General features: G+C 44.2%; 1 protein-coding gene across 1 annotated transcript in view; it reads right to left on the bottom strand.

Annotated features, from left to right (window-relative positions):
• The window catches only part of XYLT1 (xylosyltransferase 1), a 521,214-nt gene extending 515,002 nt beyond the window's left edge, over positions 1–6,212 (bottom strand). The window contains exon 1 of the mRNA XM_077448934.1: positions 5,871–6,212. Coding sequence (XP_077305060.1) covers positions 5,871–6,143 — 273 coding nt within the window. The 5' untranslated portion in view covers positions 6,144–6,212. The remainder of the gene's footprint in view (positions 1–5,870) is intronic.
• Positions 6,213–23,573: the final 17,361 nt, after the last annotated feature.

Here is a 23,573-nt window from a genome sequence, read left to right as displayed (position 1 = left end):
ATGAGCCTGATTTTGCACTTTACAGCTTTAGTAAATAAACCCCATTGTGTACTTAAAAGTGGGGTATGCCTGTATACACCTATGTATGCATGGACAGTAAACTAACATGGGGGGGAATTTAGAAGGGCATTTAAAAAAAATATATAAAATATGCTTCTGAAAGCAGTGTTTTTGATGTCTAGTGTGCATGATGCCTAAATATTCCGAATGAAGAGGTATCCATCATACACTTTGCATGCATAGTGTATATTGCAAAAGCATTTATCCAGTACGGGAAAATGCAGATCACAGCAGATAGTTTGAACGAGCCTTAAAGGAACAGACACACAATTATGTATTCTATACGTTTTTTTAGTTCATTATCCTTGGATTGACATTTTTTAGATGTGATCACATCAGTTTGATGTTTAATATGCTCCTTTTATATATGTTACAGTATCTTGCTCATTCATAGACAATTAATTAGACAAGCGTACTTATGAGACATATTGGGCAGATTCCCTAAATTAGGATAGTTAATTAATAAATAATGAATATATATCTATAGCACTTTTCTCCCTGGGGCCTCAAGCCATTTTATCTGCTGTTGGGACAAATGGTGAAGAAGCCTCTCAGTGGAATATCATATTAGACAGGAGCTAACTAATCTACCAGCATGGAGTACAGGAGGAACCCCATGCAAGCACAGTGGCTTAGGCTTGTTATACATTATACAATTCTCTTGTACAGTTTTCCTTTAGCTTTACAAAAACCATATAATATGAGGTCAAACCTAAACACTTTCAATTTGTATGCAATCAAGCAGGCCCTTGCACCACACAGTTGAAGGTAAATCTAAAGGAAATTGAATAAGGAAACGGTATGATATATGGCCAGCTTTAGTGGTTAGCCCTTTTGCCTTGTAGAACGAGGGTCATCAGTTTGAAGCTTAACCATGACACCACCTGTTTGGAGTTTGCTATAAATTAGCCCTAGTATGTGTATGTATGCATGTGAAGTAAGGACCATAAATTACATGTTTTACATGTATTGTACATTCACATCAGTCCCTGCTTGAGGGCAGGGACTGATGTGAATGTACAATACATGTAAAACGCTGTGTAAATTACTGGTGCTATACAAATGCCTGTAATAAATAAATAACAAGCACAGAGAGAACATGCAAACTCCATGCAGATAATGTTCTGACCTAAACAAGAACTCCAGTGCTGCAAGGCAGAAGTACTAACCACTGTGCTGGCCTCCCCACTGCCTTTTTCTTTTGCTGTCCAGGGGATGTTCGGGGTCCATGCACAGAGGAGGGAATTGGAGAATTCACATTAATTATGTTCTGATAGCTTATCATGAAGCACACTGTGTGCTGTACTTGCTTTTCCCATTTTTTAAACATTCACTAATGTTCCTTCTTATTTTTGTATATATGTACAAAGTTGAATACATCTTTTCACAGGTTTATACATTCTGTCTACACAGGAAGGATAAAATCAATTATATTGAAGTTTCTACAGTTTGCATTCTGATATTCGTTAAAGAGGGGCCTTGGTTATATAGCTGAAGTTATACCCTGGATAAGAATGATTTTACAAAATTGTCGATAAAATATACAATACGGGAAAATATAGCCATTGTTGTGCTGGGAACTGCATTTCCTGACAACACTTACATGTTGTTGAAGTGGTGCGGGTTAACCAATTTTTCAAGCATCATAAATAGCCCCGGGAAAAAAAACTTTGCCAAGCCCCCCACAAAATGTCTTTAAAATGAATTCCATCTGCCAAAATAGAAATTCTTTTGCATGTCTTTTTTCGAATAATCCCCATACCTAATCAAAATGACACTTTTTGTTATGAGATACTGCAGTTAAAACTGGAATGAATACTTGAATTACTATTAGGGAGAAAAGGGGGGTATAAATAAACAGAACTGTGCCAGTGCTCACTGCACATGTTACAATTTGATGGTCCAATTGCCTTTAGATTTACTAACCCATGTAGTGCAAGGGCCAGCCTAATTGGATACAAATTGTTGTATAGATCATTGTTGTATGGATCAGGTAGGTCAATTTAAAGTTAATTCTATAGTATTATTATTATACAGGATTCATATAGTGCTGACAGTTTACGCAGCGCTTTACAACATTAGGGTAGACATTACAATACAATACAATTCAAGACAGTGGGAATCAGAGGGCCCTGCTCGTTAGAGCTTACAATCTAGAAAAGATTGTAATGTGTATGGTGCCTCTTAATTAAGCCCTCAATTTGGTGCCCCTTTATTATCTCCTCATTTTTAAAAGTATAAGGTTCTTGCTGTAACTGAAATCAACTACTCAAGAAGGTTGATTTACTAAAGGCAAATATACTGTGCACTGGATGTTCAGTTGTGCTAGATCTAAGGGGAAGATCTAAAATAAGGGAAAGCTCTGCTGATTTCTATCATCCAATCACGTGCAAGCAAAAATGCAGTTTTTTTTTTTTTCTTTTCCTTGCATGTTCCCTTCAGATCTAGAGCACCTGTACTTGCAGTGCACAGACTATTTGTCTTTAGTAAATTAACCCCAAGGTAAAGTCATTGGATCAAGCTAAAGTCAGGCCAACAGGCAAGACCCACACTAAACATACCTATACCTATGCAGGCAGAGCCACTAATGAAACAATGGGAAGTCTTCCTAATAAAAGCCAAGCCCCTCACTAAGAGTGTCACAGCCCGGCAGCAATGAACTGTAAAACCCCTGCAAAAACATCAGCTGATCTCATAAAGAAAATGAATTTGTCACAACAGAACGATGAAGTCCAACCAACCATCAGAAAGAACATTTGTAGAAGATAGACTCTTCCTACGTGACCAGCTCTCTTTTATGACAAATCCCACATAAAAGATGGCGGGATTCCCATTTAACCATATGGTGACAACTCAACAGGTAAAAGGATTGTCAGGCATGACAAAGAATGGAAGGTCATGAACAGAGATCTCAAGGATATAATTTGTATGTCAGAACAGGCACTTTGTAGAAAACCCATTTAATAATAAAAAGAATAACGTTTACTAACATGGACAGTTTTAATTGAAAATAAATATAGCAACCAAGCAAATATCAAACAAATAAATAAGTATAAACCCTTGAAATTCATACAAAGAAAACGCAGAACCCTACTCTTTAAGACAGACTTTCTCAACTGTTTTCCCCCTGAGGACCTCTTGAAAAAATGCTTTAGCTCTCAGGGAACCCCCGCTAGAAATTATTATATCTACAGCTGATGCCATGTTAGAGGGATCAGTAAGTTGTAGATACAGAAATAAAGAATAGAAAATGTGGCATACCTAGAGTATCTGAAACCCGAGGTCTGTGTAGAAGTGACCTCTTACATTCAGTGACAACAGACAAGTGTTCCCCTACATTACATGTGAACCCTTACTTTGGATGTAAATTGACAAATGTTCTCAAATATTGGTGGTCGGTTTAAAAGTGAACACTTATATTGGATGTCAATCGACAAGTGTTCCCATACACTGGTAGTCAGTATAGCAGTGAACCCTTAAATTTAGTGTCAATGGGCAAGTGTTTCCATACATTGGTGGTCAGTGTAGAAGGAACCTCTTACGTTCAGTGTCAACAGACAAGTGCTCCCCTACAATGTTGGTCGGTGTAGAAGTGAACCCTTTTACTGGATGTCAATGGGCAATTGTTCCCATACACTGGTGGTCAGTGTAGCAGTGACCCCTTAAATTTGGTGTCAATGGACAAGTGTTCTCATTGGTGGTCAGTGTAGAAGGGACCTCTTACATTCAGGGTCAAAAGACAAGTGTTCCCCTACAATAGTGGTCAGTGTAGAAGTAAACTCTGAATGTCAATGGGCAAGTGTTCTAATACATTGGTGGTTAATGTAGAAGTGACCCCTTATATTTGGTGTCAATGGACAAGAGTTCCTGTACACCAATGGTCAGTAGAGAAGTGACCCCTTACATTGGGTGTCAATGGACAAGTTTTACCGTACATTGCTGGTCAAAGTAGAAGTGTACATGTGTTGGTAATGGGCAAGAGTTTCTATACATTGGTGGTCAGTGGAGAAATTTCCCATTACATTAATTATCAATGAACAAGCGTTCCCATATATTAGTGGTCAGTGTAGAAGTGAACCCTTACATTGGATCCAAATGGAAAAGTGTTCTAATACACAAGTGGTCAGAGTAGAAGTGACCCATTACATTTGATGTAAATAAACAAGCGTCCCCGTACATTGTTGTTTAGTGTAGAAGCAACCCCTTACATTGGGTGTAAATGGACAAGTGTTCCCGTACATTCATGGTCAGTGTAGAAGAGACCCTTTACATTGGATGTCAGTAGAAAATTGTCCTTTAAATTGATGTTCAGTGTAGATGGGAGATCAATCCATCACAGCTTACTGCTCAAGGAACCTCTGGAGGAACCCTGGTTGAGAAAGACTGCTTTAAGATTATGTAGTACAGCTACTACCGAAATAAAGGGATTAACTGACAGACTATACTGGGGTGAAAAACTGCAAATAAAGTGAAGCTGTTACCCATAGCAGCTAATTATCTTTCAGTGGAAACAAATATTCTACTGAGAAACAGGTCCACTTTTTTTTCATCCTCCTCAATGTACCTTCTATATGTGAAAGAAGGGTACAGTAAATGTCATGCATTCAGTTCAAATAGAATCATGGTTATGCATATAACTGCAAAGGCACCAACAGAATGGTATTTTCTCTACCAGCGAATATCTTCGGAGCACACTTCCACATCAGCCATACATTGAACACCAAATAGAGCTACCCTGGAGATCAGGCTTCTATAGGGGAAGATTAAACCTCCTTTGCAATGCTTGTGATCTCAGAGATGGAAAAATGGCTACGGGAGCCCCACTGCTGCATCTCAGTCTGAGTCTTTTTTTGTCACTTTCTCATGCTAGAACAAGCAGAGGAGACGTGAGCGACAAATCAGAGCAGCACATCACACAGGGAAGTCACATTCCGCTTCAACACGTCTGCTATTCTCCACAAGAGCTGATCACAGAAACGCAACAGCTAACAGAGCCCACACATGATGCCTTCATGAAACACCTAATTCCATAGGCAGGTTCCCCCATTCCCCCCAACCACTGGATGAATGGCCCCATCACCATTTCGATTTATTCCAGTGGTAGGTGCTAATGATGCCAATCCATCGCCACCATCTCTCTTGTGACATCCAAGCAACTGAATGCCATGAGTGTCATAGGGAAACCCACTACCTACCACCATGGTGACAAACCTTCTCGTATACAATCTAAGCTACACAATGTAGCATCTTTGAGCGGTGGACGCACACGTACCGAACTGACAGAATGATTCTTCACAGATTCAAACAATTCGATCTGATCTACGAATTATCGGAAAGACACCTACTGTCTCACTGAAAAATTTTCTGGACAAAAATCGGATCTTTGAGCGATCTTTCCAATTCGACAATGCGATCGTCTATAAAATCGACCATTTATTATCAATGCACAATCGCATCGTATGAAACATGCTAACGAACAACGTAAACTTTTAATTCGATCAGACCGCCGGTGACAGCTGGCACGGTCCTGTGGACTGGGTCACCTTACAATTTTTTGCACTTTTTCCTTCTAACCATGGCTAATGATCATTTTTCATGGTATTAGAAGCAAAGAGAAAACTGAAGGGTAATGTGCATGATGGTAGAACATTGGATCTCAGCAATTCTAGAAGACCCGACAAAAGTTTTTCACTCCTTGGATCTCCAGACTAGCCATGCAATGCCCACCATCCAATGGGCTGAGGATCACCTTGTTAGAAGGCAGTGCTTGCTTGTCCCCATAGAAGGGACAATGGTATGGTGGCACCTACCAGAGCCTGGCTGTGCAGTGCCGCCACTGCGGCTCCTCTGCGGTGCTGCTCCTGTCCTGGCCGGGGACGTTCGCTGTCGCTGATGCTGCTGCCCCGGTCCCTCTTGTCCCGGCTGCCGCCTCCTCCTCCTCGCTCCCCCCTCTGCTCATCCCCAGAATCCAGGCTGCTGAAATTCCATACGATCAGAGTCTGGATGAGCAGGACGGTCAGAGCCGCTACGATCGCCGAACGAGAACGCCGGGCCAGCCTGCGAGGGCAGGAAGCCGCCACCATCTTCAGCACCCGCCTGGAGACAGAGCCCCAGCCGATCCTCCGCCGATCCTCTTCTGTCTCCCCCCCACCCCAACCAGCAGGAGGAGGGAGACGTCATCAGAGGAGGAGGAGGAGGAGGAGAGCTGAGCCGGGGAAGGCCACGGATGGAGCTTGGCATCCCTGGCATCCCTGCGGAGGATGGACCAGTCTGAGGACTCACCGGCCGATCACCTACCATCCTTTACAGCAGATCACCTACCATCACAGCCGATCACCTACCATCGCAGCTGTACCATCACAGCTGATCACCTACCATCCTTTACAGCCGATCACCTACCATCCTTCACAGCCGATCACCTACCATCACAGCTGATCACCTACAGTACCATCATAGCTGATCACCTACCATACCATCCTTCACAGCAGATCACCTACCATCACAGCCGATCACCTACCATCGCAGCTGTACCATCATAGCTGATCACCTACTGTACCATCACAGCTGATCACCTACCATCCTTCACAGCGATCACCTACCATTACAGCTGATCACCTACCATCCTTCACAGCCGATCACTTACCATCCATTACAGCCGATCACCTACCATCACAGCCGATGACAACTACCTATGATTTTTATTGCACAGGTCCATTGGTCCAGCTTAGCAGGATATAAGGCTAGGTTCACCATAGAGGTGCCATGCAGTGGCGTCTCCAGTTTCGGGGGGGGGGCACATGGGGGGACAGGGACAAAAGATGGGGGGCCAACTATAAAACACAATTTATATGGATAGATATAATATAATATGTCTATCTATATCTATAGATATAGATACATATATACACAGTATCTTACAAAAGTGAGTACACCCCTCACATTTTTGTAAATATTTTATTATATCTTTCCATGTAACAACACTGAAGAAATTACACTTTGCTACAATGTAAAGTAGTGAGTGTACAGCTTGTATAACAGTGCCAATTTGCTGTCCCCTAAAAATAACTCAACACACAGCCAATAATGTCTAAACCGCTGGCAACAAAAGTGAGTACACCCCTAAGTGAAAATGTCCAAATTGGGCCCAAAATTTCAATATTTTGTGTGGCCACCATTATTTTCCAGCACTGTCTTAACCCTCTTGGGCATGGGGTTCATCAGAAGTTCACAGGTTGCCAAATCAGTCCTCTTCCACTCCTCCATGATGACATCACAGAGCTGGTGAATGTTTGAGACCTTGCGCTCCTCCACCTTCCGTTTGAGGATGCCCAACAGATGCTCAATAGGGTTTAGGTCTGGAGACATGCTTGGCCAGTCACCTTTACCCTCAGCTTCTTTAGCAAGGCAGTGGTCATCTTGGAGGTATGCTTGGGGTCGTTATCATGTTGGAATACTTCCCTGCAGCCCAGTCTGCGAAGGTAGGGGATCATGCTCTGTTTCAGTATGTCACAGTATATGTTGGGATTCATGATTCCCTCAATGAACTGTAGCTCCCCAGTGCTGGCAGTACTCATGCAGCCCCAGACCATGACCCTCCCACCACCATGCTTGACTGTAGGCAAGACACATTTGTCTTTGTACTCCTCACCTGGTTGCCACCTCAGACGCTTGACACCATCTGAACCATATAAGTTTATCTTGGTCTCATCAGACCACAGGATATGGTTCCAGTAATCCATGTCCCTAGTAGTGATGGACGAACGTTTCGCCCGGCGGTCGTTTCGCGGCGAATTTCCGACTTTCGCCGTCCGCGGGTTCGAACGCCTTTTTCCGTCGTTCGCCCCGGCGGACTTACGTGTTTAATGTATACAAGAACTTTAACCTTTCGTGACACGTTTATCATGTGTTACAGGACAACCAATTGAGACATGACAGCTCATGGACACTTGGACATTCCCCCTAACCTATAAATACACCCGATCCGGTGGCCATTTTACATTCTTTCTTCTGTCACTGTAGGGAAAGGATCCTGTGTGGAGTAGGGACAGAGAAAACGCTAGCTATTTGGTACACAAAAGTTCTTTTCAGGACTGGTATAGGTGTTAGGTCAGCAGCCTGAGTTTCTTTTGTCAGTTTAGATAAAGGGACAGAGCGCTGTATGCTGCTATTTTAGGGACAGCTCAGCCAGATTAGTCTTTCTTCATCATCATCATCATCATCATCATTAGCTGTTACTATCAGGTCCACAAAAGAGCTATTCCAGCTAATCGTTCCAGCCTACTCTTTTTTGCCAATTTGTATAGGGACAGGCAGGAAGCAGTGTGTCAGGCAGTGAGGATAATTTTAAAGACTTGCTGTTACTATTAGTTCCACAAAGGTTCTTTTCAGGACTGGTATCAGTGGTACGGTAATAGGCTTGTACACGTATAATATTCTTTCTTCCAAATATAGAAAGAATATTATACTTGACTGCTGCCCTTCTGCTGCAGTCTGCTAATCATTCACAACTCACTTGTTCCACAAAGCTCTTTATCAGGACTGGTAACTTGGTCTGTCTAGGGTGCTACGGTACATAGGCTTGGGTGCGGTACAGTCTGCTGTTCTGTAAGGACCGCTATCGGTCCACAATACATAGGGTTGCCGTGCACTACTGCTGACCGCTGCCCTATACTGCAGCAGTCCTTCAGCGGTATAGGGACTGACGCACAGTCTGCTAAACACTAATACACAACCTGCTTGGTCCACAAAAGTTCTTATAAGGACTGGTAACTTGGTATAGGGTGCTACGGTACATAGGCCTGAGTGCGTTACAGTCTGCTGTTCTGTAAGGACCGCTATCGGTCCACAATACATAGGGTTGACGTGCACTACTGCTGACCGCTGCCCTATACTGCAGCAGTCCTTCAGCGGTATAGGGACTGACGCACAGTCTGCTAAACACTAACACACAACCTGCTTGGTCCACAAAAGTTTTTATAAGGACTGGTAACTTGGTATAGGGTGCTACGGTACATAGGCCTGAGTGCAGTACAGTCTGCTGTTCTGTAAGGACTGCTATCGGTCCACAATACATAGGGTTGCCGTGCACTACTGCTGACCGCTGCCCTATACTGCAGCAGTCCTTCAGCGGTATAGGGACTGACGCACAGTCTGCTAAACACTAATACACAACCTGCTTGGTCCACAAAAGTTCTTATAAGGACTGGTAACTTGGTATAGGGTGCTACGGTACATAGGCCTGAGTGCAGTACAGTCTGCTGTTCTGTAAGGACCGCTATCGGTCCACAATACATAGGGTTGCCGTGCACTACTGCTGACCGCTGCCCTATACTGCAGCAGTCCTTCATTGGTATAGGGACTGACGTACAGTCTGCTAATCACTAACACACAACCTGCTTGGTCCACAAAAGTTCTTATAAGGACTGGTAACTTGGTATAGGGTGCTACGGTACATAGGCCTGAGTGCGTTACAGTCTGCTGTTCTGTAAGGACCGCTATCGGTCCACAATACATAGGGTTGCCGTGCACTACTGCTGACCGCTGCCCTATACTGCAGCAGTCCTTCAGCGGTATAGGGACTGACGCACAGTCTGCTAAACACTAACACACAACCTGCTTGGTCCACAAAAGTTTTTATAAGGACTGGTAACTTGGTATAGGGTGCTACGGTACATAGGCCTGAGTGCAGTACAGTCTGCTGTTCTGTAAGGACCGCTATCGGTCCACAATACATAGGGTTGACGTGCACTACTGCTGACCGCTGCCCTATACTGCAGCAGTCCTTCAGCGGTATAGGGACTAAGAGTTTTGTCACAGGGTGATTTAAAAAATGACAGGCAGAGGAAGAGGCAGGCCCTTCCGCAGGGGTGGTAGGGGTAGGGCAGGAGCAACAGCCTTGAGCCAAAGTGGGAAGTTGCAGAAGGTGCGTTCAATTACTTTAAAGGACGCACCAGACTTGGTTGAGTGGCTCACTCAGCCTTATTCTTCTGCACCCTCCTCATCCTCTCGATCTGCACCCTCTTCTTCACTCTCTGCTATGTGCACCCCCAAAGACACTACCACCAACAACACCACCACATACCTTCCGCTTGAGTGCAAATGGGGGCCTTCATGCTCCAGTGTTTTTTTTTTTTTTTTTTTTTTTTTTTTTAACCACTCAGTGAAATCAATTTAATAACCATGGGACCACCTCAGCTTACAGCTCAGCGTCCCTTCCATGCAGTCACATCATAGTGGCAAGTTTTTTTTTTTTTTTTTTTTTTTTTTTTTTTTTTTTTTTTTTTTTTTTTTGAGAGTGTTAATGCCAGGCTAACAACCTTCATAATAACCATATCATCCCTCCGGTATCACACTCCCATCTTATCCCCCTTCTAGTTCTTACCTCGACCCCCCCCCCCCCCCCCTCCTTCCTATCTGTGGACCACCTTATCTTGTTTTCCCTGTGAGAGTTTTAATTTCTATCTAGTTTGTACCTTATTGTATCTTGTCTACACCTATTTTAGGGCTTTCTCAACCCCTCTGAGATGAGCCATTTCTTCCTAAAATCTGCCCAACACTTCCATTTCTCTATGATTGGTGTATTACTCCGCTCTTCCAAGCTGACTCTCAAACACTCCATCTTATAGGTCTTTTCTACCGCATCCACCCATTCCCACATTGACGGGGCCTCCTTCTCTTGCCATTTTTTCGGTATTAGTTTTTTACCTGCATTCAGCAAATGGGGAATCACCGATTCCTTATATTGTCTGAGCCCAATTTTTGTCCCATGGAATAACACTACCCAGGGATCAGCTTTCACCTCTTTGTTAGTAATCTCTTTAATGAAGGCTAGGATTTGGTTCCAGTACAGTTCTATTTTTGGACAACTCCACCACAGATGTGTCATCGTGCCCAACTCTTTACATCCCCGCCAACACTCCCTAACACCATCCCGCTGAAATTTACTTTTCCTCTCTGGGGTGTAGTACCATCTCGTCATACATTTGAAACTCATTTCCGCAGTTCCAGCATCTACCGCTGAGCCATGCACTAATTTAAATATTTTCCTTAATATTGTGTTATCTGGTTGTGTTCCTAGTTCCCTCCCCCATTTTTTGATGTACACAGGTACCCCCAGCTCTACTCCCTCCACCAGCGTTCTATACCATCTCGAAACAATTTTCTTTGATGTCTTTAATAAACATAATTGTTCCAAAGGAGTTAAATCTTCCGCTGTTCTAATCTGTGGGGGGAGTTTTTTAATAAAACTTGAAAGCTGTGCGTACCTCCACTCATCAATTATCATCATCTCTTTTTTTTGTGCCAACTCGTGATATGGTGCTATCCCTTCCCCTTTCATTACATCTTTTAATTTTACCTCTTCCTTGACCCAGTTTCCTCCTATCTCCTGACACCCTGGTAAAAAAAAATTATTGTGCTTTAACGCTATAAGTGGTGAATTGTATTTCCCATTAAATTGCCTATATATCTTATCCCAAATCCGCAACGTGTTTCGTGTAATGTTGTTCCCTTCCAAAAATACACTTCTCTCATGTGGTGGGTTCCAAATTTGCTTCTCCAATTTTGTTCTGCATAATTCGTGTTCCAATCTCACCCATCTTTTCTCTGTGTTATCCCTTCTACTCCATTCACTCACTCTGGACACTACAACTGCTTCATAATAAGTCTGCACGTCTGGCATTGCCACTCCACCCCTATTTTTTGGTTGTCGGAGTGTCGCGAAGGCCACCCTAGCTTTTTTATTTTTCCAGATAAATTTCATTAGGATGGTTTTTAATTTCGATAGGTATACATTGGACAAAGGTATTGGGAGCATCTGAAACCTATATAGGATCTTAGGGAATATTATCATCTTTAATGAGTTTATTCTCCCCAACCACGATAGTGGTCTATAACTACACCTTTTACATTCTGCCTGTATCTCATCTAATAACGGAATGTAGTTACAGCGGTACATTTTCCTTTCTGTTTTTGATAGTTTTATCCCTAAATATTTCAGTTCGCTCCTCCACTGGATTTTCCAATTCTGTTGCATACTTTGTGCCTCTCGCTTGCTAATATTAATATTCATTATCTCCGATTTTGACCTATTAATTTTAAAGTTTGACACTTCCCCATATTGGTCTAGTAGATTTAATAATTCTGGCATAGATGTCTTGGGGTTGTTTAAATACAATAATATATCGTCCGCAAAAGCGGAGTATTTGTATTCAACTTTTCCCACTTTCACCCCCTCTATTCCAGGGTCTCCCCTTATTGCCGCTAAAAGTGGTTCCAAAGAGAGCACAAATAGGAGGGGCGAAAGCGGGCAACCTTGCCTTGTACCCCTCTCCATCTCAAAGGACTCTGACTCACACCCATTAACTTTTATACATGTCTTTGGGTGTTCGTACAATACCTTCACCCTCTGTATCATCTTTGATCCTAACCCCATCTTCTCCAGTGTCTTAAACATAAACCCCCAGTCTACTCTGTCGAAGGCTTTCTGTGCGTCCAGCGACAGAAGCAGACTGGGGGTTCCACCCTGTCGCATCTTCTGGAGTAGGAGGAGTGTCTTTATTCCGTTGTCCTTCCCTTCCCGACCCCCTATGAATCCTGTCTGATCTGGGTGAACCAGTGTTGTCATTAAATCCTTCATTCGCTCTGCAAGTACTTTAGCATAGAGTTTTGTATCTGCGTTTAACAGCGAGATCGGCCTGTAGCTGGTGCACTGCGTGGGATCCTTGCCTTCTTTCTGGATTAATGTAATTGTTGCCATTAAATCTTCCCTACTCATTCCATATTCTTCTCCCAAACCATTCATGTACCGGCACATTTGGGGGACAAGGGCTTCTCTGAATGTTTTGTAATAAAATGTTGTAAAACCATCTGGTCCCGGGGATTTTCCTATAGCTGATTTTAATAGTGCTCTCACTATTTCTTCTTCCGAGATTGGCCTTTCGAGCATCTCCCTTTCAGTGGGGGTAATTTTAGTGAGTATAGTTTTTCCCAAGAATTCCCTAATCTTCTTCTCTTTCTCCCCGTTATTTGCACCTACCTTACTATCTGAGAATATCCCCTCAAAGTATGATCTGAAGATTTCTGCTATATCTTTGGTGGTATGGAACATTTTCCCATTTTTATTCTTAATTACCCCAATAAAATTTTTCCCTTTTTTCTTTTTTAACATTCTAGCTAGAAACTTACTTGGTTTATCTCCCCATATATATTGTTCCTTGGCCAATCCTTTAAACACCATCCTAGCTTCTTGGTCTAGAAGGTCCTTCAGCTCCATCCTTGCCGTTAATATCTTTTTAAGTACCAGATCTTTTTGTAACCTACTTTTTTTATGAACCTGTTCCAACTGGTGTATCTCTCTCATTAAATTGTTGATTTTTTCGGCTCTCATTTTTTTCTTTTTAGATCCCATAGATATCAGTATCCCCCTTATATAGGCCTTATGTGCATCCCACAACGTATGGCTTTTGATTTCCTCTGTGTCGTTATGTATAAAATATTGTTCGATCGCACTCGCAATTTTTATTCTGTCCTCCTCCCCAAGCAGCAACTCTTCATTCAACCGCCATGTAGAGGTTTTCCTTCCTATCCTTGAAATATTCAAGCATAGTTTTACCGGAGCATGGTCCGAGAGGGTCATAACTTCTATCCCCGTGTCCGTCACATATTCCAATAGCCCATGGTCTATGAAAATATAGTCGATACGTGAATACGTCCCATGGACTGTAGAATAGAAGGAATAGTCACGTACCAGAGGATTCTTTACTCTCCATATATCTACTAATTGATTTTTGTACAGCTTTTGTAGTAAATTTTTATGTGCAGAGCTTCTCATCTTCTTTACATCCGATGAACTATCTACTTCCGGATTGAGGCCGAAGTTCATATCCCCCATCATAATTACATAACCTGTTTTAAAATTCATAAGTTTATTTAATGTCTTATTTAAAAAACTGATTGGATTGCTATTGGGTGCATATATATTTACCAAAGTACACTCCAGTTCCTCTAGAGTACCCTTTAGAAACAGATATCTTCCCTCTGCATCGCACATTTTTTCACTTAATTGAAATCTTGTACTTTTAGAGAACCCTATCGCTACCCCTCTACTTCTAGCCGATATGGTATCGCTATAATACCAGACCGGATAGTTGCTAGAGTACAGCCTTATGTTTGATGTGAGGGAGATATGAGTCTCCTGGAGGGATACAACGTCGGCCTCATACCGTTTTAGCTCTGCTAGGATCTTATGGCGTTTTGTTGGGGTATTCATGCCCTTAACATTATAGGACATAAATTTCAAGCCGTCTATTTTGCTGTTACCCATCTATTTGTCCTAGTGCTCCCCAGCCCTACAAAGGTACTTTGTCTCATGTTTATTTGGGTGGTCCACATTATTTTTCTTTCTCTTTCCTCCCTAACCCCTCTTTCCACTTTACTTTCCTTCCCCCACCTTACACCCTCCCGCCTCCCTCCTCCCCCCCCCCCCCCCTGACTCCCCGCGCCAACCCTCCCCCTCCCCCCTCCTCCCAACCCCAATGGCCTATTATCGGCCCTTGTTAGGTTAATGGTCGTACATACCCCTACCATCTCCTAATCTATTTGTTATGAGGGTTTGGGGCTTTTTCGCCTGCGCCTCTCCCGCCTCTTCCCCTGAGACGGGAGGTATTAAATTCCACATCCTTGTTTTGATTTATATCTTCCCTTCTTTCCTTCTCCTTCACCTCTCTTCCTTTCCCCAAACCCTTTCCCCCCTCCCCCTACATTGAGCCAATTATTTCATCTTGCCAGCCTGGAAGTGCAGGCGGGCATATTCCCAATTTCTCGCAGAACTCTTCCAAATCTTCCGGGAAACTCAGCTTTGCTGATTTACCATCTTTGTTCCCTATTAAGCAAGCAGGAAAACCCCCATCTGTATTTAATGTTATGGGCTTGCAGTTCGACTAACAGGGGTTTCAAAAGTTTTTTCCTTAAAAGCGTCTCGGGTGCAATGTCCGGAAATATCTGTATTTCTCTACCTTCATACACAAGTGGGGTTTTTCCCCTTAACTTTTTCCATATTTCCTCTTTTTCATCAAAAAATGTGAACCGCACAATTATATCTCTCGGTCTATCCAAATCTCCAGTTCTTGCTTTACCGATTCTATGAATTCTATCGATCCTTAGGGGGGCTCCCGTCTCATTTCCCCAGCAGGGGGATAGAATGCTATTTAGTATTGATCTTAAATCTTCCCCTTTAGTTTCCGGAATCGAGCGGAGCTTCAAGTTTTGCCTTCTGCTTCTATTCTCCTGGTCTTCCAATTTATAGAGCATATTCCTTTGTGTTAGTTGTAATATTTTTAATTGATCTGACACTTTGTTTAACTCTAAGGCTTGGAGGTCGATGCGATTTTCTGTAGCTTCTACTCTCTCTAGTAGTCCTCCCAAATCTTCTCGAAGTCCCTTAATATCTGTTTTAATTGCATTCTCCAGTTTTAAGAGCATCTCCGCCATTTCTCCTTTTGAGGGGGGGAGATCTTCTGTCCTTGATTCTTCCATTTTACTACTCTCCCATTCGCTATGTGTTATTGTGTCCTCCCTGTCCTGGTGTGCTCCTCCGCCCTTATGTTTTCCTGTTCCCTTCTTGTAATCTGAGATGGTTGGTTGCCTTTTATCCGATCCCGATTCTTTGGGGCTTGCTCCTTGTGTCATATATTGTTGAATAGTCGTATCATAGCTCTTATCTTTTAAATTTCGTGAGGCTCCACTTTTCGCCATCTTGTTCGCTGATTTACTCATATTTCACTATATTTCAAACTTATATGAAACCGAGCACCCCAGTAACTCTTTCCTTTTAGTCCTGAATCCTCATTGAAGTCGCTTCCTCCTGCGATTCGCCTTCTATGTGGCTAATTAATCCTATTTATCTCTTTGCTCCCCAATTTTGCTTAGGGGTTACCAACCTTCCTCCTACCATATGCCTGTGTTCCACTGGCTGACTGCCCGGGGGTCCCTCACAGTTGACTTCCTCTCTCAGTAGATTAATACTACACCCCGTTATTATTACTTTAACAGCTTCCCCAAGTTATTACCCCCTCTAAATGGTATAAATATATATCCTGGGGGGATGTTTTGCTTAGACTAAGGGCGACCTCGTGTTGTGCCAACCCTCCCCTAGGCATAGGCCTGTGGAACCTGGGGAGCACAGAGTCGTCCGAATATGTTATCGAGTGTCTTTAGCAACGTGCCATCTTGATGTACCAGGCCCAGTACAAGGAGAATTGACAGACAGGCTGTAAGAATTGGCCCCCAAGCCTTATTTCAAACGTATACCCCACAGGAAGGAGAGAAAGGAAAAAAAAAATTAGATATATAAGAGGTCCGGGGGAAAATGCGCATTGATCTGAGAACAGGTCCCGGAATCAACTCATGCGACTTTTCACCGTGCTGTTTAAGATGTACAATGTCATGTATAATTGAGGTAGTCTGTCTTGTTTTGTTCAGTTTGTCTGCTGCAGAGACAATACGCATCTATCCCATAGAGCCATCAATATCTTGGGGCTGCACCTTTAAATTTCCTGCCCCAGATATATCCAGCCATGCGTTTGGGCCTAAAAATGTGTGGTAGCGAATACATCCCGTTACAGTTTATTCATCCTTGCTATATCTTCTTCTAGGATTCTTTAAATCAGATTTGCTTCTCTGATCACCTCCAAGCATGTCAGAGAAAAAAAGAGCGGAAAAAAAAAAAATGCTTTTTCTAACTCATTCCGTTATGTCCGTGCTCTAATATGTATAAACTGATTCTGCAATCAATGTTGCTCACAGGTGGGGATACTTCTCTCAGCAGGTGCAATCTCAACAGGATAAAAGCGGACCCTCAGAGGCTTCCTCCACATATCTATATGCGACTCTCCTTGTCAATATGTGTTTATCGCCATAATTTTTAGAACCATGCGACTTTTCCAGCGTGTTGTTTCACATGTGTAATTGTCATATGCGATTTTTGGGATAGTCTGTGATGTATTAATCAGTTTTATCTTGCGGGGATAATAATGTGTCAACCCAGCGGATCTACTACTGTCTTTAGGACATTGCCTTCTAGGTTCCTGACTCAAAAGAAATCAAGCAGCTTTCGATATAGGCATATGTGAAAAAACTGCAGTCCTGTTTATGGTTTATCCGGCCATGCAAAAAAAAAACTTCCCTTTAGGACACTTGAGGTTCAACTCTACTCAGCGGGAACACCCAGCCACATTAGTGCACACCTTACATCAAACGCTTTAACCATCTATGTATGCAAGACTCCCCTTACCAGCTTAAGCTGTCTCCATTTTCACATTGATTGCTTTCCCCTATATACATATATATTACTCTGCCGAGACATTGTGATGTTAATGAAGTTACCGTCCTTTTCTCTGCTGTATCTCCTGCTAGAAACATCCCCGGATACCTCCGAAGTCCTGATGCTTAGACGAGGGAATCAGCTGTGCGGGGGAACGAGGGGGGGGCCATCCGGAGAGCTGTGAGGGTCAGGTAGTGTTCTGTTCCAAGGGCTGTGGAATACTGCTACACCGCTCCGAGCTACTGCCCCGTGGGCTCCCGCATGGCTGGGCTGGGGTCTCTCACCTCCCCGCTCCAAGCCATGTCCTGCTTCTTGTTCGTCGGTGCGGTGTGCTGTAGCGCTGGCGGCCCCTCCCCTCGGGCGGACGTTACGCCCTCTCGTCACTCATCCGCCCCAGCTCGTGATTTGATGCTCCAGTGTTTTAATAGGGACCCCCGTATAAAAAGCATGAGGGTCAAGGACCAGTACTGGGTGGCAACGTACTTAGATCCCCGGTACAAACACAAAATGGCGGAAATGTTACCGCCGTCGCAGAGGGCTGTCAGAATGCAGCACTTCCAGGCCTTGCTTCGAGAAATGCTGCATTCTGCTTTTGCGTGCGCTGGCAGAGGAGCAATTCCCACTCCCAGAGAAGGATTTGCGGGTACCAATCCAACAGCGCCTGCAAGAAGAGGCCGGTTTGAAGATGTGTTGGTGACTTCGGATATGAGGTCATTCTTTCAGCCGACCCATCGACAGGTGTCATCCGGATCCAGCATCAGGGAACGCCTAGACCGTCAGGTGTCCGACTACATTGGGTTAACGGCCGATGTGGACGCTCTGAGGAGTGATGAACCCCTAGACTACTGGGTGGGCAGGCTTGACCTCTGGCCAGAGCTTGCCCAATTTGCAATCGAACTGTTGGCTTGCCCCTCATCCAGTGTCCTGTCCGAAAGGACGTTCAGCGCAGCAGGGGGGATTGTGACCGATAAGCGTACTCGCCTAGCTCACGACAGTGTTAACTACCTCACATTTCTAAAAATGAATGAGGCATGGATCTCGGAGGAATTCAACACATGTGATCAGTAGACCATGTATATGTCTATAAACAATTTTTGGAATCAAGCACACAGACCTTCTTAATTCATTTGGCTCACTTCCCTGACCCAAAAAAGCACACCGTACTATATGCCCCTACCCTCCTCTTTGAAGAGGTTGAGCGGTGTCATATTTCTACTGGGGCTGCTTATTATGAGGGGTTCCCACCATCCCTGTGCTGTGCTGACTTCCTCCTGGGTGTTCTTATTATGAGGGGCTCCCACCATCCCTGTGCTGTGCTGACTTCCTCCTGGGGGTTCTTATTATGAGGGGATCACACCATCCCTGTGCTGTGCTGACTTCCTCCTGGGGCTGCTTACGGTGCTGCTGTCAGCGCTGTATGTCACGGAGCTGCTGTCAGCGCTGTATGTCACGGAGCTGCTGTCAGCGCTGTATGTCACGGAGCTGCTGTCAGCGCTGTATGTCACGGAGCTGCTGTCAGCGCTGTATGTCACGGAGCTGCTGTCAGCGCTGTATGTCACGGAGCTGCTGTCAGCGCTGTATGTCACGGAGCTGCTGTCAGCGCTGTATGTCACGGAGCTGCTGTCAGCGCTGTATGTCACGGTGCTGCTGTCAGCGCTGTATGTCACGGAGCTGCTGTCAGCGCTGTATGTCACGGAGCTGCTGTCAGTGCTATATGTCACGGAGCTGCTGTCAGCGCTGTATGTCACGGAGCTGCTGTCAGCGCTGTATGTCACGGAGCTGCTGTCAGCGCTGTATGTCACGGTGCTGCTGTCAGCGCTGTATGTCACGGAGCTGCTGTCAGCGCTGTATGTCACGGAGCTGCTGTCAGCGCTGTATGTCACGGAGCTGCTGTCAGCGCTGTATGTCACGGAGCTGCTGTCAGCGCTGTATGTCACGGAGCTGCTGTCAGCGCTGTATGTCACGGTGCTGATGTCAGTGCTCTGTATTACGGTGCTGCTGTCAGTGCTCTGTATCTCCTGCACCCTCTTGTTTGCCTACCCTGGTCCCTGACCTTCCCTCTCCTCCATTGCCTTCATTAGCTCCATAGTCCTGAATTGTCAGAACAATTTCCCAAATAAAAAAAAAATGCTTGTAGTTATCGATCCCAAATTCACCTCATACATGTATTATGCTATTGTCCAGGTGGTGGGACTACGTGCTACCCCCTAATAATTACCCCGTGGCCGCAAATTCGACCTAAAGGTTTGCGAAATTCGCCTCCCATTGAAGTCAATGGAGCCCGCGGCGAACGGTCGTTTTCGCGAACGTTTGTGTCCGTTCGCGTTTCGCGTTCGCGAAACGTCCCGTCGGAAGTTCGTCCATCACTAGTCCCTAGTCTGCTTGTCTTCAGCAAACTGTTTGTGGGCTTTCTTGTGCATTATCTTTAGAAGAGGTTCTTTCTGGGATGGCAGCCATGCAGACCAATTGGATACAGTGTGCGGCATATGGTCTGAGCACTGACAGGCTGATCCCCCGCTCTCTGAACCTCTGCAGCGATGCTGGCAGCACTCCTACGTCTATTTCCCAAGGACAACCTCTGGATATGATGCTGAACACATGCACTCAACTTATTTGGTCGACCACGACAAGGCCTGTTCTGAGTGGAACATGTCCTGTTAAACCACTGTATGCTCTTGGTCACCATGCTGCAGCTCAGTTTCAGGGACTTGGAAATCTTCTTATAGCCTAGACCATCTTTATGTAGAGCAACAATTCTTTTTTTTAGATCCTCAGAGCGTTCTTTGCCATGAGGTGCCATGTTGAACTTCCAGTGACCAGTATGAGAGAGTGAGAGCAATAAATCAAGTGCTGCCAGTGTGCCCAATCAATTGCCGCCAGTGCGCCCCATCAAATGCTGCCAGTGTGCTCATCAATTGCTGCCAGTGTGCCCATCAATTTCTGCCAGTGTGCCCCATCAAATGCTGCCAATGTGCCCCATCAATTTCTGCCAGTGTGCCCCATCAATTGCTGTCATTGTGCCCCAACAATTGCTGCCAGTGTGCCCAATCAATTTCTGCCAGTGTGCCCAAATGCTGCCAGTGTGCCCATCAATTGCTGCCAGTGTGCCCCATCAATTTCTGCCAGTGTACCCAATCAATTGCCGCCAGTGTGCCCCATCAAATGCTGCCAATGTGCTCATCAATTGCTGCCAGTGTGCCCATCAATTTCTGCCAGTGTGCCCCATCAATTGCCACAGGTGTTTCCCATCAATTGCCACCAGTGTGCCCCATCAAATGCTGCCAGTGTGCCCCATCAATTTCTGCCAGTGTGCCCCATCAATTACCGTCAGTGTGCCCCATCAATTGCTGCCAGTGTGTCCCATCAATTGCCGCAGGTGTGCCCCATCAATTGCCACATGTTTTCCCCATTAATTGCCACCAGTGTGCCCCATCAGATACTGCCAGTGTGCCCCATCAATTTCTGCCAGTGTTCCCTATGAAATGCTGTCAGTGTCGTCGTTCCCCCCCCCGCCCGGCACTTACCTGTCTTGGCACTGTCCTCCACGCTTTGAGTCCTCCATGTCTTCTCCCTTCCTATTTCTGTCATCTCTGCTATGATTGGAAGCCTGATAGGTGACCAATCACAGCGCTTGTCGCTTCAGCCAATCAGGTGACAGGGTAACCAGACCCGAGCACCTGATTGGCTGAGAGGCAGTTCAGTGTTAGGGAAGCGATGTATTTACTTCTCTAACACAACACTGTGTAAACAGCGGATGCACAGCATTGCGCCCACTGTTTACCAATTTGGAATCAGGATGCCTATTAGAGCCAACAGCTCTAATCAGGCGCTTCCAAAAACACCCCCACCACTGTAATTCAGATGCCCGGCACCCAACAAGGGGCTGGACTTCTGAATAGGGGGCGGCAGCGGCAACAATAGATAGATTCATGCAGGAGTCTGTTAGCCTATGCAGAACAGAGGGCCGGAAGAGGGGAACTACCCTGCCTACATAGAGGTAAACCATAACTGGGTGGTGCATCAAAAGAACTATTTATTTTCTTTTAGAAAATAATGTATTCACATTTTTTTTTCAATCTCAGTGCTGTAGATCTTCTCGTTTGTAGCCATTACCTGTCTACATGCATGTGCACCAGCGGTAGCTGCATGGCATTACTCTGGGTGCTTTTCCTGATGATGCCAGTATATCAGCAACTACACTTATAGAGTCCATCAGAATAACATCTGACAGGTGCCAACGTAAGAGGGATAGAGTGAAGGAGACAGGGACGTAGCTTTGTCACCCTATAACATAGAAGACAGGTTTACAGGGTATTATTATAATGAAAGCTGTAGATTTAAAAGGATTGAAAATGACATATTAACAAAGATTTTATGAGGTTTTAGCAGTTTAATTTACATATACTTTCAGAAGATCTGTGGCTTCAGTACTTTCCAAACCACTGACTCAGTACAAGTATGCAAATTAGGAGTTCTGACTAGATTTGAATTTCCTGATCTGCTTGTTCCAGGTCAGTGCCCTAAGTACTGAAGGCAGAGACAGCCAGGCAACAAGCAATGGCAGCATCCATATTTCACTTTCTAGAGGTTTTTTTTCCCCCAATAATGAACAAGTAGCAGAGCAGAGTTGTGAAATGTAAAAATCACAAAATTATACTGCGATAATAATTCAAAATAAGCGCTCACTGAAAATGCTCTGGACTTTCTTTTAAAAAGAAAAAGTAACAACTGCCCATTTCGCCCAGGTCTGTTTTATCAAGGACCCATTTATCCCATGGGGCTTACCAAAATGATGGGGCTTACCAAAAAACATTGGTACATGAGTTGTGCATCTTTTAAAGTGTATGTATGGCCAAAACTTTTTTGTTATGTTTAAAGCTGGTCAGAGATAGATTGAAATGCGGCTGGTTCAGCAGGCACCAGCTGAATTTCAGTCCATGCATGGCTGTTCCCACCTGAAATAAGTCAATTCAACATTTGACTTATGTCTTACTAGAATGTTGGAAAACTTTTTTCGATCAGAAGTCCTGGTGCAAGAATACAATGGTACAGCAGGGAGGATCCCTCTATTCACCTTCACTTGTGTGGATGGGGCAATCCTTTACATAGTTACATAGTTAGTCAGGTTGAAAAAAGACACAAGTCCACCCAGTTCAATCTTAAAAACAAATAAATAAAATAAAAAATAATCGTACAATCCAATATACCCAATTTTATGCCCACAATTGATCCAGAGGAAGGCAAAAAAAAAACAAAAAACAGCAGAGCATGCTTCAATTTGCTACAGCAGGGGAAAAAAATTCCTTCCTGATCCCCCAAGAGGCAATCGGATTTTCCCCGGATCAACTTTACCTATAAATGTTAGTACCCAGTTATATTATGTACATTCAGGAAAGTATCCAGGCCTTTCTTAAAGCAATCTACTGAGCTGGCCAGAACCACCTCTTACTGTGAAGAAACCTTTCCGTATTTGAAGATGAAATCTCTTTTCCTCTAGACGTAAAGAGTGCCCCAGTGTCCCCTGGGTTGACCGTACAGAGAATAACTCAACACCAAGTTCACTATATGGACCCCTTATATATTTGAACATGTTGATCATATCCCCCCTTATTCTCCTCTTCTCAAGAGTGAATACATTTAGTTCCTCTAATCTTTCCTCATATCTGAGCTCCTTCATGCCTCTTATCAGTTTGGTTGCCCTTCTCTGCACTTTCTCCAGTTCCCCGATATCCTTTTTGAGAATTGGCGCCCAAAACTGAACTGCCTATTCCAGATGAGGTCTTACTAATGATTTGAACAGGGGCAAAATTATCTCTCTCTCTCTGGAGTCCATACCTCTCTTAATACAAGAAAGGACTTTGCTCGCTTTGGAAATAGCAGCTTGGCATTGCATGTTGTTATTGAGCTTATGATCTACCAAAACCCCCAGATCCTTCTCCACTATGGATTCCCCCAGTTGTACTCCCCCTAGCGTGTATGATGCATTCATATTCTTAGCCCCCAAGTGCATAACTTTACATTTCTCAACATTAAACCTCATCTGCCACATAGTCGCCCAATTAGACAGTGTATTGCGGTCGGCTTGTAAATTGGAGACTTCAAATTTTTTTTTTCGATCAGCCCACTGATTGAAAACCAAAACCATATAATATGAGGTCAAACCCAAACATTTCAATTTCAGTTCCAATTTGTA

Source organism: Lithobates pipiens, unplaced genomic scaffold (genome assembly GCF_037356315.1).
Source record: "Lithobates pipiens isolate NorthernLeopardFrog02 unplaced genomic scaffold, aLitPip1_a1.2 Scaffold_22, whole genome shotgun sequence".
In the NCBI taxonomy this organism is placed as follows: domain Eukaryota; kingdom Metazoa; phylum Chordata; class Amphibia; order Anura; family Ranidae; genus Lithobates; species Lithobates pipiens.
This window is presented reverse-complemented; position numbering and strand designations above follow the sequence as displayed.